Here is a 17,205-nt window from a genome sequence, read left to right on the forward strand (position 1 = left end):
CGCTTGCCGATGCAGGGGACACGGGTTCGTGCCCCGGTCCGGGAAGGTCCCACATGCCGCGGAGTGGCTGGGCCCGTGAGCCATGGCCGCTGAGCCTGTGCGTCCGGAGCCTGTGCCCCGCAGTGGGAGAGGCCACAGCAGTGAGAGGCCCGCGTACCGCAAAAAAAAAAAAAAAAAAAAAAAAGCTCCTCGTGAGAGTGTTTATCTCAGCCAGAAAACTCAGCAGTCAGAAAACAAAAACAACAAACCCGTTGGAATGGGCTCTGTGGATATTTTAGAATTCAGCCAGCAAGGCCCTGTTGGGGCCCCGCACTTAGGGGTTCCTTGGTTAAAAGAGCCTCTGTGGCTTAGGCAAGGTGTCAAGGCAGCTTAGGCAGTAATAAGGAATTCTTCTTTTTTTTCAGGTAATGAATTTTTTTCTCTCTCTAGGTGGCAAACAAAAAGCCAATAACCGTTCTGGAAATACTTCAGAAGATCCGCATGCATGTGTCTGTCCCACAGTGTGACGTATTTGGATACTTCAGCATCGAATCAGAAATTGTGATCCTGATCATTCCTGTGGATCATTATCCAAAAGCTTTGCAGGTGGGGTTCAGCACATGTTGTGCAAGCATCCTGTTACTTTCAAGTATGGAGGCCTTGGGAGGGGGTGAGGGCAGGAGGAAGGAAAGCATGGCAGTCTCTGAGGGGCGGAGCTGCACTAGGTTAGCAGTGGCCAACAGAACGCAAAGGAGTGGGAGATGGCAGAGGTTGAGATGCTGTGACTCAGAGCGTGCAGAGATGGAAGGCATCTGCTCATCATCCAGACGAGGAGGCGGCTGAGGCCCAGGGAAGGCAGGGACTGACACAGGTCACGCAGTAACAAAGCCAGGACCGACTCCTGTCTCCCGAGGGCTGTGCCCCCACTGGGGAGGAGGAGCACACCAGTGCTGGTCTTATGGGCCAGCTCACAATCTAGAGGTGAACTTCACTCAGGAGGCCCAAGTTTCAGTGTCAACATAGTGAGGGCTCCAGTGAAGGGGGTGAATACAGCCGTTTATAAACTGCCACAGTTAGGAAGCTCATTAAGTCTAATTGCTTTCCTCCTGATGTGTCGGTGGGCATTGAAAGGCCACTCCCTGTGACTATGTTTAAGCTTGAAAAGATAACTTCTAAGCATGGAGAAGGGGTGAACAGGATTGTGGGAAAAGAAAGGGCAGTGGCAGTGTGGGTCATGGCTTTTTTCATTTGATTTCCATTGATGCAGTTATTTTTTGTGTAATAAATTGAGACTATTAAAATGTTACTTTGGCTAAGAAAAGAAGGACAAAGAGAAAGCCTATTCCTGGTGTTAGGATATTTGTGGAATTTGTCTGACTTGACCTTTTCATGGATTCTGTGATTTTATATTAAAAGAATCTGATTATCCTCTCCCAGATTGAGGCTTGCAATAAGGAAGCAGAGAAGATCGAATCCCTTATCAACTCCGACAGCCCTACTCTGGCGGCCCACGTCCCTCTGTCCGCCCTCATCATTTCTCAGGTGCAGGTCTCCAGCAGTGTGCTTTCGGCCGCTGCCAGGGCCCAGCCTCCCTGCCACTCCCACCTCTTCCTCCTCATCCTGGGTCTCGCCTTGCACAGGGTCTGGACACACAACTGACTGCCCATGAAAAGTGCAAAATATTCCTCGATCTAATCTTTCTACTTTGGAAAAGACGTACAGGACTGCTGGTTTATAGTTGAATAGTGGCCAAGTCAAAGCACTTGTCACCTCTAACCTCTATGCACCACACAGTATTTTTCTTAATCACCAGTGTTAGTAAGGGTTTTGTTTTGTTTCTACAAATGTTACAATACGTTCTTCCAAATACTGATGAAAAGAGGATGTCTCCTTCTGGCGGATCACTGCCTTACAATTTACATTTTGCTCATTAGATGGGTCCCCCACTCTAAAACAAATTCTATATCATTGGTAAATGAGATGATCACATTGTAGAAATATAGCTCACTTTACTGTGGGCTTCGTATCACAAAAACTTCATTTCCAAGTTCTTTTTAGTATTAAAGTGCCCCTAGAGTGTGTGTTTGTTTACAGATATTCCCTACTCTGTCTAGAAGTGAGGGGTCAGAGCAAAGAGCCACTGCTATTAGAGTATGAAATAAAGATAAGGCATCTTTGGAATTATCATATAAATCATCAGGCAAATTTAATTTACAGAAATCTAATTCAGGATTCCATTTAATGTGGTAAGCAAAAGCAAGCTAAGTAAATGGCACTCATATAATATATTGTAAGTGACAGTCTCAGTGGTTCCTAATGTGTGTCTGTGACTTTTGTGAAAGGGAGAAGTTATAGCCCATCAAAGCGACTTGTATTATGCATTTTTATATTAACCAGATGTATATTCTTTGGTATCATCCAAGTTAAATTTAGAGTTTTTAAAGATCGACCTTTAAACCAATTGCTGCTACTTATGTAATTGCCAAAAAGTGAAATAATTAGTAGTTCGTGTAAATAATACATGATTTTTCTATTTTATTATGAAGAAGGTGAATAGCCATATTTGTAAAATGACAATCATGTGTGTTAACCCAGTACTTTCCGTTCATGAAGACACATTTGCTTTTTGTGATATGCACAGTGTAGATAAGTGTTCTGTTTGACTTTCTTTTTTGACATAGAATTATAAAGAATTGTGGTTTATATATTTAAAAGTGTCAATCTAAGTTTGAAAATGTTTGCATGTTGTCTAAGAAATTGAATACTTTGAATGTGTTTCACAGTTTGAAATAAGCTATTCAGTGTAATACTTCTTGTTTATATGCACCTAAGCTTAGATTTTTACATGAAGTGTTTTTTTCAGTGTTATATGTACCTTCTGAAAAATATAGGGATATGCATATTATACCAAAATGTTGTTTAAAAGTGGGCACTTAGGGCTTCCCTGGTGGCGCAATGGTTGAGAGTCCGCCTGCCGATGCAGGGGACACGGGTTTGTGCCCCGGTCCGGGAAGATCCCACATGCTGCGGAGCGGCTGGGCCCGTGAGCCATGGCCGCTGAGCCTGTGCGTCCGGAGCCTGTGCTCCGCAATGGGAGAGGCCACAATAGTGAGAGGCCCGCATACCACAAAAAAAAAAAAAAAGAAAGAAAGAAAGAAAAAAAGTGGGCACTTAAAGCTTTCAAAATTTCTCAGTGGTGATGTAGCATGTTTGTTGCAATTGCTTTTTCTATATAAATGTCTTCAATGCAATATACTGGAAAGCTTTTCTATTTTAATAAAATAATTTTATATGATTATGTGTATTTCCAAGCAATGTGCACATTTTAAATGAAACCACTGATCACTCTTGGGCAAGCTATGTCCTTTGCTTTGGAATAAGAAGTTATGGGAGTGTTATTACTCCAAACCTGGGAAAGTGGAGCAGATGGAACAGAGCTGGTCAGAGCAGACCCAGGCATGACCAGAGGCCAGGCTGTGGCAGAAAGTCAAGTACAAAGACCCCAGCTTTAGGTCTTCAGGACAGAGAGAGCTTCAGGCCCTCCAAGACCAGGAACAGACTAGGGAGTTCTGCTCCCCACTGCCTCGGCCCAATATTCCATCCCCAGGATATGTCCTGGGAAAAAGGGAACTGGTCAGCAGGCCCGAAAGGTTCTGTCAGTCAGCAGAGGCTAAAGCCCCAAACCTCCATCTTGCTCCCATCACATGTCTGCTGTGGGTCAGTTGCGCTTCTTCTCTATACTGTCTTCGCTTCTGGACCCACCCAGTGTCCTCACAAAGAGAAGAAGGAGATGAAGAAAACCACAACTGGCCCTTAGGTCTCTGCTCAGAAGTGACACTGTCGTTTCTGCCTGCGTCTTACCAGCCCAAGCAAGTCACTCCTGAGTTCAAAAGGTAGGGATTTATCGTCTTCTGGTGTGTGTGTGTGTGTGTTGGCAGGAGGCAGTAGGGAAGGAGCTAGGGGTGGGACCATGAGTATTTTGAACAATGATACATTATACTGCAGAGGCCCTTTCTCATCAGGATAGGACAATAGCCAGGACTGACTAAATTTCTTATAATAAAAGCAGTAGAGGGGCTTCCCTGGTGGCGCAGTGGTTGAGAGTCTGCCTGCCGATGCAGGGGACACGGGTTCGTGCCCTGGTCTGGGAGGATGCCGCGTGCTGCGGAGCGGCTGGACCCGTGAGCCATGGCCGCTGAGCCTGGGCGTCCGGAGCCTGTGCTCTGCAACGGGAGAGGCCACAACAGTGAGAGGCCCGCGTGCTGCAACAACAACAAGAAAAAAAGCAGTAGAATGAGAGAGGTGCTTGGGTTTGGGGGAGAGGGAATATCAAGGGAGGAAAAGATCTAAAGGTTGGTCCTGCCCTGAGGACACAATCACACAATTATGAGAACTCTGACGATAGATAGTCACTGGCCAAACAAGCCCAGTGCTGGTCAATTCAGGAGATGGTGCTCCTCACTGGCCAGTGGCTGTGGTGATCACAGCCAGGCTGCCTCATGGACAGGCTGTCAGTGGCTTCCTGGCCTTGAAGCAGGACAGAGCCCCTGCTGGTTGGCTCTGCCCAAGTGTGTCAGGCAGGCTAGCAGAGACCCTGTGGGAGTCAGAGGGGCTGTGGGAGAGAGAGAAATGAGGCCCATGTGCCCCTGTAATAATGCCAGGGCTTAGTAGCAGAGTGGTGGCCTGGAAGTCCAGGAGAAAACGGTTCTGCAGGATGGGGACAGTTTAGCAGGTGAGGTAACTGCATGAAAAGGGGACTCCAGAGAAAGATTCAGAGGCTCCTATGGCCATGGGTGATGAGGCCAAGTCTCTAGGAAACAGATGAGATGGCCCCCTATCCAGCCTACAGGAAGTAATTGGACAGGAATGGACCCTAGGAGAGTCATAGGCCTGGCCTGGGTCACACGCTCACCTCTGTGGCAGAGAAGGAAAATCAGGAGAGCTTCAGCCCCACCTAAACCAGATGGAATGGATTTCTCACAGGAAACAGCGCAGTTCCTAGAAGAAACCTTCTGCTAGATGTGTCCTCTGGGGTGTGTGCATCTCTCACAGGCCGTTAGCCCCCAAACCAATCCAGCCTGGGAGCACACAGCTATGCCTCGCCCTCAGGCCGGGCGCACACCTGGAGCTGTCAAACTGTCAGCCACCAGAGCCCAGGAACAACCAACAGGGTCCCTGTGAGACTGACCTATTGAAAAAGGGAATTATCCAAAGTGATTGATAATAAAGTAATTGTTATCCACAGAGCAAAAGTGCCAACAAAAAGGAGAGAGTGATGAGTGCAGAAATTTTAAATCAGTACAGAAAAGAAGCAAGCCGACTTGGGGAAGATTCTGCTTGCCTCCTGGGTGCCTCGCTCCAGAGCAAGCTCTATCAGGGAGCTTCCCAAGGGCTCCAGGACCCGGGACCCGGGCTTAGGACTTGATTGGCGCTGGATAACACTAAACTGTGAGTCCCTCCTAAGTCATTTTTCTGTAAACCAGGGACGGCCAATGCATGTCATTCATGCCACCAAATCGTCATTTTAGGGCTCCATCATGGTCTCCTGGTGGTTGTCTCCGCTCCAAGCCGAGCTTCAAGCACAGCGTTCTGAGCGAGGAAAAAAGGGGATGAGAGTCGTGGTGCCTTCTTTTCCTGCCAGCGCCTCTTACGAGTAAGAAAAAATATCTCTCAGAAATCCCTCAACAGTTGGCCCTTGTATTTCCTTCAGGATCAGGTAATATTCCCAACCCAAGTCAGTTGGCCAAGAGGAGTAGGATAGCCGTAGCTGGCTAGTCAGGGGCTGCACACACTGCTGCCCCAACCAAGTCGAGGTGCAGGAGGACAAGAGTAAGATGGTCAAGGCCGCCAACAGCATTCGCCTTAAGATAAAGCCAGTTTTTTACAGTCTCAACTTGTTAGAGTATAAATATGAAAAGTTTTGTTCTTCCAGTAATTGCCCCTGGCTGTTCTAGTTGGACCCCTATGTCTAACTAGGTAGTGGAACCCCATAAGAACGGCTGGCTGATTTCATAACTTTAGTGCTTTCCTCCAGTTACTTAAACAGCCTCACTTCATTTCTCAGGCCTCTGTCCTGGTTATCTTAAATCTTCAATCCCATATCCAATGCGAAGGCCTCTTCCACCTCCTCTGGCCTAGATGGTTGCTTAGAGTAGGGGCGTGGCAGGGATGGTCTTTTTGCATCCAACAGAGGCAAGGCTTACTTCTCAGCGCGTCGGTGAGCTCATCATGGTGTCACTAGTGGCGTCAGTCACAGACGTTAGGATGACTTCAGTACAAACTGTGGGACATTAGTTTCTAGTAAGAAAACTTGTCAACCAAGAGCTGAGTGGTCTTGCCCGCAGGTATGGTTTGCCTGTACAAGACAGGAATAGGTAACCTAATTGTACAATGTGTCATGGGAAGTGTGAGGAGAGGGAGAGAAAATCTAATAAGGAGCAGACAGAAGGCTTCCCAAGGCGCTTGATTTGAGCTGGGCCTGGTGGAAACAGGGATGCTCCGCCAGATTGCTTTGAGGTGAGGCATTCTAAGTAGAAGGGACGGTTTAAGCAAAGATACAGAAGCAGGAGAGTCTGGGTCCGTCCCAGCGGTAGCACAGTGGAGCTGACAACTTGGGGAGGGGTGGTGAGGGGAGGTATAAGGCAGGTCATGTGTGCAGCCTTGAATGCCAGACCAGAATGGCACCCAAAGCCTCTGGCCTTGCCTTCCCAGCTATACTGGCTGACTGGATAGCTCTGGTGTACGTAGGACCGTGGCCATCCAACTTCAGTGTCCAGAGAGACCTTCAAGATCACCCACTGATCTTGTGATGGGGCTGTGCTCCCTTCCCCTCTGTCCTGTGAACGTCCTGGACTCTACGGAGGAAACATTAACTGAGCCTGGCTGGTGCCAGGCTTCCCCTCGGCCTGGTACCCTCCCTCAGGGTTCAGCCTGGGTCTGTTTCAGCTCCACCTTTGGAAGAGAGTTAAACCCGCCAACAACGCTGATAGTCTTGACACAAAATCCATAGAAGACATTTTCTTTTCCTTCATTTGATTGAATGGTTTTGCTCTAGCCCTGGCTGACGGGAGTCGAACCCACACATTCCCACAGAGGGAACTGTATTTCTCAAAGGGACCAGAGGCCCTGCTCCTGTCGCCCTCCCTCCCAGCTGCATGTGAGCTTTGCCAGGCGAGGGAAAGGGAATGCTGAGGGATCATTCCTAAGGAAATTCCTTTCCCCAGTCCAGCAATCTTGGAGCTGGGGAGCAGACATCCATTTTGTACACAGAGGGCAGTAGGCCCAGAAAGCAATATTAGCCCAGGGTCACACTGCGAGTCAGGGCAGAGCCAAGCCTGAGGCCAGCTCTGGGCTTTCCCCAGCACAAGGCAGCCGGGCAGGATTTGTGCTTCTCAGGGATGGAGCCAGCCACGCAGGAGAGCTCCGCGAAGGTGGACACCAGGAGTGGCCCGAGTGAACTAGGTTCAGCATCAGGTCGGGCTGAAGAGGCAGGCACCTGAGTGGGGTCTGACAGGTCCAAGGAGCAACAGGGATCATAAACGTAACAGACACAGCTCTCCTGCCCTTTCTGTGACAGAAAACGGTACAGAGAGGGCACGTGCTGAGTCTAAGGTCTGGTTAGGTTCTCAGGAAGTTAGGCTGGTGGGGGTAAGGGTAAGGCAGGAAGCCTTCACATGGGAAAGCGTGTTAACACCCCTGCCCCCAGCTCCACCCACTCTTTCATTTTTCCTAAATGAAATTCTGTTGTTTTCTTAATGTAAAAAATAACCTGTGTGCGTTCCCCCAAATACCTGGAAATATAAACAAAGGAAAAAGTCACCCTCAATGCACCTTCCTTCCCCTGCCTCTACAAATGAGCGCAGAATCCTTCTAGAGCTGTCTCTGTACCTAGTTGGGGCAGGGTCCTTCCTCTGTGTGCGTGGGAACGCAGGTGGTTACCCCAGGACCATGGTTTCACATCTGGGACGTTGCCTGCTGGTTGGCACTTCCCTGCCTAATGGTTCGCAGGTGGAAGCTGCATCTCGGCCAGAACCTCGCCGGGTCATCAGCTGTCCTATGCCTGGAGCCTGCCTCACTGTTTCCCTGGACGATCTCCCTCTGACTTCTGCCGGAGATGTGAGCCGCAGTTTTACTAAGGAGTCATGGAGGCATTTATGTTAGTCAAGACCCAGCAGGAAAACAGGTGGCCCACCCAAATCAGGATAATTTGAGGAAGGCTTAATAAAGGGACTATTTACAAAGGTGTGAGCAGGATGTAAGAAACCACAGGAAGAGTGCAGGGCATGAGCTATAACATGGGGCTGTTAGCACCCCTTGGCCCAAATCAGTGAGGTTGTTACCAGAGCCCAGGGGGAGTGCTGCATGGAGCGGGCATCCTGCCCCGCCCTCAGGTCTCCCCCTGTTGCTGAACCCTGTCAGAAGCCAGAGGACAAGGGGGCCTGCTGCAACTATACAGGTCAGCCTTCCCAGCAGAGAGCAGGGCGCAGAGTCAATTTAGGGAAGGAAATGGAGCGAAAGAAGACACCAGCACAACAGGGCAATGCCAAGTAAGAGGACGGGAGATGTGACAGTATCTGCCCCCTCATTCCAGTGTACCTCCCTCTTGATTTAAACTTTTGGAGGGGTCCCGCTGAGCACGCCTACCTTCCTGACCTCACTCAGCCTCCTCAGTTCCTCTCTATCCTCCTCTCATAGTCCTTCCTCATGCCCACATTTCCCAGACTCTCTCCCCAGCTCCCTGAGAATCCCCACCCCTCCACGACCTAGAAAGGATCCAGGCCCTCTGCCCCTTCCTGAGTCACACAAACGCGCTCCCAGCCTGTAGCGTTCCAGACAGGAGCAGAGTTACGGGCTGTGCTTGTTCAGACTATGGCAGAACACTTCCCCTCCCAAGCAGAGGACCAGGCTTCAGGATCCAGCTCACCTTCCCCATCAGCAAGGAGCTGCCCAAGAGCAAGTACCCTCCTCAATGTGAGTATTCATTTTCTTCGCAAAGCAGCCCAGGCTGTCGCATGTAAAGAAGGGACAAAATCCTCATAATAAAATGAATTTGATCATGTATCTAGTGAAATAAGTCTATACTTGGGTGCTTTTAAAATGGGTTGCTGGGCTTCCCTGGTGGCGCAGTGGTTGGGAATCTGCCTGCCAATGCAGGGGACACGTGTTCGAGCCCTGGTCTGGGAAGATCCCACATGCCGCGGAGCAACTAAGCCCGTGAGCCACAACTACTGAGCCTGCGCATCTGGAGCCTGTGCTCCGCAACGGGAGAGGCCACGACAGTGAGAGGCCCGCGCACCGCGATGAAGAGTGGCCCCCGCTCGCCTCAACTGGAGAAAGCCCTTGCGCAAAGACCCAACACAGCCAAAAATAAATAAATAAATTTATATATTAAAAAAAATAGGTTGCTGGCTTTCTGGGGTCTCTATTATAACAGCACTAATCCCATTCATGAGGACTCTACCTTCATGACCTAATCACCTCCCAAAGACCCCACCTCCAAATTCCAGCATATTGGGGGATTAGGTTTCAACATATGAATTTCAGCAGGACACAAACATTGTCTACAGCAATACAGTTATCAGTAAGAAGGGATTTTCCTTGAAGGCCCTTTATTTTCAAATCAAAGAAGTATCAAGCGATAAGTCACGGGGACTTCCCTGGTGGTCCAGTGGTTAAGAATCCGCCTTCCAATTCAGAGGACACGGGTTTGATCCCTGGTTGGGGAACTAAGATCCCACATGCCGCGGGACAACTAAGCCGCAACTAAAGAAGCCCGTGTGCCGCAGCTAGAGAAGCCTACGCACCGCAATGGAGAGCCTGTGTACCGCAATGAAGAAAAGACCCAGTGCAGCCAGAAAAAAAAAAGTAATAAGTCACTATCTATAGACATTTTTCTCAGCCCTTTGATGGTGAAGCTTCTCTCTTTACTGGTTTCCAAGCTCTGGGCAGAGAGTCGGGTGTGTCCCCTCTCTTAAGAAGGGGATATAGTAAGAGACTCATCTAGAGTTTGGCTCCATTGATATGCTGTGGCGACTGCTTCTCTCCCTTCCACCTTACCTTCCTTTGCTTATCCAAGTTTGACAGTGATGTCATTTAACTACAGCTTTTCTTTCCATCTGGAACACTGAGAGATGAACTTGGTCTGTGTGTTAACAGGAATACTATACTACAAATCAGCAAAATGTAAAATCTAGCAAACACTCCATGCTTGGTTATATCTTACATCTATTATCTCATGGAACTAGTATAGCTTAAGCCTTGTGTATCATGCTCTTCTACTGACGGTTCCCCCTGGAAGAATTATCATGTGAAAAATGACCAAGAAGGTTCCTAGACCATTTTCTCAAGATTGTCCAAGGATTCCTTTCACACAAGCATAGTGGTCAAGTGTTTTAAATGAATTACCTCATGCAATTCTTACAACCTCTCTCTGAGTGAAATAGTATTATTAATATCATTTACAGTTGATGCAATTAAGGCTTGAGGAGATTAAATAATTTCTCCAAGGTCACATGGCTGGTAAGTAGCAGAGTAGGGATATTTTGAACTTAGGTCTAATTCAAAGCTATACTCATATTTATTATACTGTGTATTTTCCTCTAAGTACAGCTTTGGTGGCATCCCGTGTATTTTCTAACAACAATAACAAAGACAGCCTAACCCAATAAAATAAGGAGATTTTCTGCCAAGGTTTTTCTTTCCCCCACTTTTCTAGTTGCCATGGCCTTCTACCCATTGAACTATTACAATGAATTTTTTATTCCAAATAACTCTGCAGATCAAGACCCAAAGGCTGAAGGGCTTAAAGCATTATACATATCTTAAACCATAGTTTAGGGAAGAATTCATAAGAATATAAGACTTTAGACACTGAGAAAGGCTGAATCATGGAGTGCAGCACACTCTGGGCAAACATTTAGGACAGAAACAAAATTTCCCTTTCTGAAAAGGGAGATATGGTAGACATCTTCTGGGTTTTGGCTGCTCAGCATGTAGAGAAGTCTCCGTATGAGTGTAAAAGATCTTGTATCTAACTATGGAAGCTGAAGGGGGGCAGACATTCCTCTGTTCTCTTTCTGAAAGCTTGTGTGAAGGCATGTGACTCAGGATCAGCCAAACAGATGCTCCTGCCCAAGAATCTGAGTCTGGAAGAGTTGACCCAGAGGTGTAGAGAGGGGCCAGGAAAGGTTCTGGATTGCTTGAATATTTACCCCCAAGAGACTAAAATAGATGTGACTGAGTTTCTGTCAATATGCAAGTTTAAGTTTTCTACCATCAGCAGAATTTGGACTAGATCTATACAGAGAAAAAGTTGCCTTATTACATATCTAAATTGGGACTGTGAAATATTACACACACAAAAATAAATGATTTTTAAAGCGTGCTTTTAAGTAGCATCTCATTTAATTTTTAAAAAATCCTCTAAGATAGGTATTACTGTCTTCATTTCAAGCACCTGGATCACAATCAGTCAGTGGGCAGCAGAGTCAGAACATGGATTTGGGCCACATGACTTCAAGTCCATGCCCCAGGCTCTTAACTGAGTATTCTAATTGCCATTCATCTCTGAACACCTGTTTTGACTTCACCTTTCTGTGCTCTAGGAGGGATTTTTAAAATTTTCTAAATAGCTCAAAATTTTTCAGTTAATATTTTGTTAAATTTTAGTGTTATTATATTGTGTTCAGAAAATTTAACTGAACAGTTTTTACTTTCGGGAATTTATCATGGTTTACTTTAAGGCCTAATATTTGGTCAACCTTGTATTTGTTCCATAGAAATTTGAAAATAATGTTATCAAATAGAAATGGTCTTAATACAAATTAAAAGACAGATATTGTCAGACTGGATAAAAAGAAAGACCCAAATACATCTTGTCAACTACAAGCTGGCCATTTTTTTTTTTTTTTTGCTGTATGCGGGCCTCTCACTGTTGTGGCCTCTCCCGTTGCGGAGCACAGGCTCCGGACGCGCAGGCTCAGCAGCCATGGCTCACGGGCCCAGCCACTCCGCGGCATGTGGGATCTTCCCGGACCGGGGCACGAACCCGTGTCCCCTGCATCGGCAGGCGGACTCTCAACCACTGCGCCACCAGGGAAGCAAGCTGGCCATTTTTAATGTAAAGAAACAGCTGTGTTAAAAGTTAAAGAATGGAGTGATGGTAAACATTTCTACAGTGCTTAATATTGTCAAGAAGTGTTCTAAGTACTTCACATGTATTAGATTTAGTGTGAACAATGTTGCAATAAAGCAAAAAGTACACAGTTTTTGCCTATGTGTGCAAATTTTGTCTTTTGTATACCAGTCAATATATACAACCTTCCAAATAAGTCAATATCAAGTTTTATGCCAATAAGGCTATAATTCTATAAAACACTAAAGCAAAATGGTGTTTTGCTATGTAAAACAGTAGTCTTCTGGGTTGCTGAAAGAAGGAAGAAAAAGTTAAAGGATGGAAATTAAATGAACCTACTAACACTAATTAAAAGAAAGCTAGAACGACTATATTGATTTCAGACAATGTAGAGATTTCACAGGAAGGAGTATTGCCAGAGATAGTGTCCTTGCATAATGACAAAGGAGTCAGTTTATCAAAATGATACATGAATTGTCAATATTTGTGCTCTTTATTTGGAGCATTACCTTTTTATTTAAAGGCTCAAAGTACATGAAGCAAAACTGATTAGAATATAGAGGAGAAACAGACAAATTTACAATTATAGCTGAAACTTTCAACATCTCTCAATATTTGATAGAACAAGTAGACAAAAAATCAGTAAGGATATAAAAGACTTGAACAACACTATAATCAACTTTATCTAATTAGCATTTGTGGAATATTCTACCCAATAACAACAGAACACACAATCTTTTCAAGGGTACACAGAATATTTACAAAGATAAGTCACATTCTGGGCCATAAAACAACACTCAGTAAATGTAACAAAAGATTGAAATCATTAAACAATATTGTTTCCCAAATATTTAGAAACTAAATAGCATTGGGTTTTTTTTGGCTGTGTTGGGTCTTTGTTGCTGTGCACGGGCTTTCTCTAGTTGCAGCGAGCAGGGGCTACTCTTCATTGCGGTGCATGGGCTTCTCTTGTTGTGGAGCATGGGCTCTAGGCGTGCGGGTAGCACGTGGGCTCAGTAGTTGTGGGACATGGGCTTAGCTGCTCCGCAGCATGGTCTGGGAAGACCAGGGATCGAACCCGTGTCCCCTGCATTGGCAGGCAGATTATTAACCACTGCGCCTCCAGGGAAGTCCCTAAATAACATTTTAAAATAACCCATAAGTCACAGGGAATAAGTCATAAGGGAAGTCAGAAATTATTTTGAACTGAATGAAAATGAAAACACAACATATCAAATTTGGTGACATGCAGCTAAAGACAGTCTTAGAGGGAAATTTATAGCACTAAATGCTTATGTTAGAAAAGAAGAAAGGCTTACTCCCTGGTGGTGTGGTTAAGAATCCACCTGCCAATGCAGGGGACACGGGTTTGAGCCTTGGTCCCAGAAGATCCCACATGCCGTGGAGCAACTAAGCCCATGCACCACAATTACTGAGCCTGTGCTCTAGAGTCCGCGAGCCACAACTACTGAGGCTGTGTGCCACAACTACTGAAGCCTGCGCGCCTAGAGCCTGTGCTCCATAACAAAGACAAGCCACCACAATGAGAAGCCGACGTACCTCAATGAAGAGTAGCCTCCGCTTGCCGCAACTAGAGAAAGCCTGTGGGCAGCAACGAAGACCCAACACAGACAAAAATTAATTAATTAACTATTTTAAAATAAGAAGAAAGGCTTAAAATTAGTGACCTCAGCTTGCACCTTAAGAAACTGGAAAAAGAAGAACAAATTAAACCCAAAGTAAGTGTGTGTGTGTGTGTGTGTGTGTGTGTATATATATATATATACACACATATATATTTATAAAGAGAAATTAATGAAATTGTAAATGGGAAAACAATAGTAAAAATCAATGAACCCAAAAGCTGTTTTTCTGAGATCAATAGTACAGTTGATTCTCATTATTTGCAGTAATTATGCTTTATAAAGTTGCCGGGAACGCTGAATTAGAGAATACTGAACCATTGCTCCTAGAGAAAGTACAGGGTTAGGTTCCTGTGAGCTTCTAGTCACATTTTTTTGTCCGACAATCAATAATAACCCTGATTTATGTGTGTCTCTGTTTAAAGACATTCTATTTAATATATACTGTTGATTCATCAACATTGGACTCATGGCCAATAGCACTATACCTCATGCCTGGAAGAAACTTATCTAATGTACATTTTCTTCTTAAGGCACACCACAGCCTTCCTGCAGTTAGGAACACTAAACAGCACTTCAGCACTTCACTTGGGGGTCATTTTAAGGAGGAAAATCACCACCACCACCACCACCAAGAAAAAGTTACCAAAGCTCACTCAAGAAGAAATAGATCATCTGAAAGGTTCTATATCCATTAATAAAGCTGAATTTATCATTTAAACCACACCCCCAAAAAAGGACCTCCATGCCTAGATGGCTTCATTGATGATTTGCAGCAAATATTTAAGAAATAATACTAATTCTATACAAACTTCCAGAAAACAGGAGAACCCTTTCCAACTTATTTTATAAGGCCAGCATTACCCTGATACCCAAGTCTGAAAAAGACATTACAAGAATAGCAAACTAACTATAGACCAACATTCTACAAAACATATCTGAGAGGGATTAAAGAAGATATAAATAAACGGAAAGATATACCATGCTGGTGGATCAGCAAACTCAATATTGTTAAGAGGTAACAGTTCTTCCCAAGTGTATCTATAAATTCAAGGCAATCCCAATCAAAATCGCAGCAGGCTATTTTTAGTTGTTTTGTTTTAAAGTAATTGACAAGCTGATTTTTTAATTTACATGGAAATAAAAAGGACTTAAAAGGAACAAAACAACCTTGAAAAGAAAAAACGGGGAGATTTACACTATCTGATTTCAAGACATTATAAAGCTGTAGTAATCTAGACAGTGGGATATTAGTAAAAATAGGTATACAGATCAATAGCATAGAATAGAGAGCCCATATATATATATGGCCAATTGGGAAAGAATAATCTTTTCAAGAAATTTTATTGGAGCAATTTGATATTTATATGCCAAATAAGAAAAAGAGAGAGAGAGAGAGAGAACTACAACCCTGACTTCACACCATACACCATAATCAAAATGAATGTAAGAGCTAAAACTGTAAAACTTCTAGAAGAAATATAGAAACTTTTCATGATCTTAGAGTAGGTAAGGAGTTCTTAAATAGGACATAAAACAAACAAAAAATAACTTGGGTCAAACACTTTTTCCGTATGACTTTTGTTTCCATATCTCTTTTCTCTGAGGCCAGCTAGGCAGCGACTCCCCCTCCAACCAGCCCAGGGCCCTTGGTAGGGGGTCAACTTTGGCACTGACATTCAGCACACTGTCCCTTCCCCGTGCCTGCTGCTAAAGCCAGCTCTAAAGCCCACAGCATCCCACCCTACACAGACTCCAAAGATACCACTACTTAGGATCCTGTCCCCCACCCATTCTCAGGCTCTCACCTCTAGCCCTCAACTCTATACAAGGAGATGTGAGTGAAACTTGGTCCCCACAAGGGCTTCTGGCTGCGTGCAGTGAGTGGCTCCACTGTGCTCAGCTCTCTCAGCCCATGCACCACCTTGAAGTTTTGTTTACAATGGAAACCACCTTCTAGAGATTCTAGAGGTGACATGGAATTCTTCCTACTGGGTTCATTTGGTCATTTCAATGGGGATCTGTTGGCAAAATGGGAGAGGAATTGAACAGAGGGAATTAGACCCCCACCTAGCAACAGAAGTCTCTTTGGATTTAGAGTGGGCAGCAACTTGGTCCCCTCTGATGCTGTTTGAAAGTATGAAACTACAGTAAATGTATTTGCCTGACGTAGGGGAGGGAATAAAGAGGGCAGTGCCCAGCCTTGCCCTACTGGATATTTGAAGCCCCTGGTGTTAAAAAGTCTACCCTTAAGGGACTTCCCTGGTGGCGCAGTGGTTAAGAATCCGCCTGCCAATGTAGGGGACATGGGCTCGAGCCCTGGTCTGGGAAGATCCCACATGCTGCAGAGCAAACTAAGCCCGTGCACCACAACTACGGAGCCTGCACGCCACAACTACTGAAGCCTGCGCACCTAGAGCCCGTGCTCTGCAATGAGAAGTCCGTGCACCGCAACGAAAAGTAGCCCCCCACTTGTCACAACTAGAGAAAGCCCGCGTGCAGCAACGAAGACCCAACACAGCCCCCCCCAAAAAAAAAGAAAAAAAAAAAGGTCTACCCTTATAATAAGCAAGTCAGTTCACTTCAGTGCCCACTTATTGAAAGGTCTTAAAATTAGCTTCCTTCAATTCGGGTTTACTGAGCCCCTTCCCCAATAAGGAGTTACTCTGGGGAATCTCACACAGGTGCCCCAGGCTATGTCTTTATTCCCCACTCTTCTCACACGGGGTGGGGCTGTGACTGAGACCAAGTCTCCCCAGTGCCAGGTGTGTACTGACCACTGCCCCAAGGCCAGAAAAGGTCAGGACCTCTGGAAGTTGAAGGAACCCATATGCCCTGAGGGAAGGGTAGGACTTGAATGGGCAGAGATGGGCCAGCAGCCCATGCTGACAGAACAGCCTGAGGAAGGCAAGGAGGCGAGGAATCTCAGAACATGTTTGAGGAATATCAAAAAGTCTACTTTGGGGAATTCCCTGGCGGTCCAGGGGTTAGGACTCAGCGCTTTCGCTGCCAGGCCGGGTTGGATCCCTGGTCTGGGAACTAAGATCCCGCAAGCCGCTTGGCGAGCCCTCCCAACCCCGCAAAAAAGTTTAGTTTGACTTCAGGGGTGGGGGATTTGGCTTGGTGTGACAGGCAACGAGGGACAAGAGGACAGGTCAGAGCGGGGCTGCAGGAGCCTCCCTGGGACGGCCACGCAGGAGGGTTGGGGAGTGCCCATCTCCCACCTGGACTCGCACCAGAGGGTGTGTGCTGGGGAGAGGACGAAGATGCCCTTCGGAGCCCGGGGTCACTGGGGAGGGGAAGGCGGCATGCTCGGGGCCTTAGGGGTTTGTGGGGGTCAGGCCGCGGCGGGAAGAGCACCGACCCCTGGTGACGCGGGTCGGAACCGACCCTCACACCTTGACTGTGAGCCCCGCGGTCCCCGTAGCGCATTAGTTGCTGAGCATCTAC

General features: G+C 46.1%; 1 protein-coding gene across 5 annotated transcripts in view; it reads left to right on the top strand.

The window, feature by feature from the left end:
- The window catches only part of RECK (reversion inducing cysteine rich protein with kazal motifs), a 72,573-nt gene extending 69,283 nt beyond the window's left edge, over window positions 1-3,290 (top strand). For all 5 annotated transcript variants that reach the window (XM_033431102.2, XM_004271423.3, XM_033431105.2 and 2 more), the window contains 2 exons: window positions 430-585; window positions 1,417-3,290. In XM_033431102.2, coding sequence (XP_033286993.1) covers window positions 430-585; window positions 1,417-1,638 — 378 coding nt within the window. In that variant the 3' untranslated portion in view covers window positions 1,639-3,290. The remainder of the gene's footprint in view (window positions 1-429; window positions 586-1,416) is intronic.
- Window positions 3,291-17,205: the final 13,915 nt, after the last annotated feature.

The sequence above is a fragment of the Orcinus orca genome, chromosome 6 (genome assembly GCF_937001465.1).
Source record: "Orcinus orca chromosome 6, mOrcOrc1.1, whole genome shotgun sequence".
In the NCBI taxonomy this organism is placed as follows: domain Eukaryota; kingdom Metazoa; phylum Chordata; class Mammalia; order Artiodactyla; family Delphinidae; genus Orcinus; species Orcinus orca.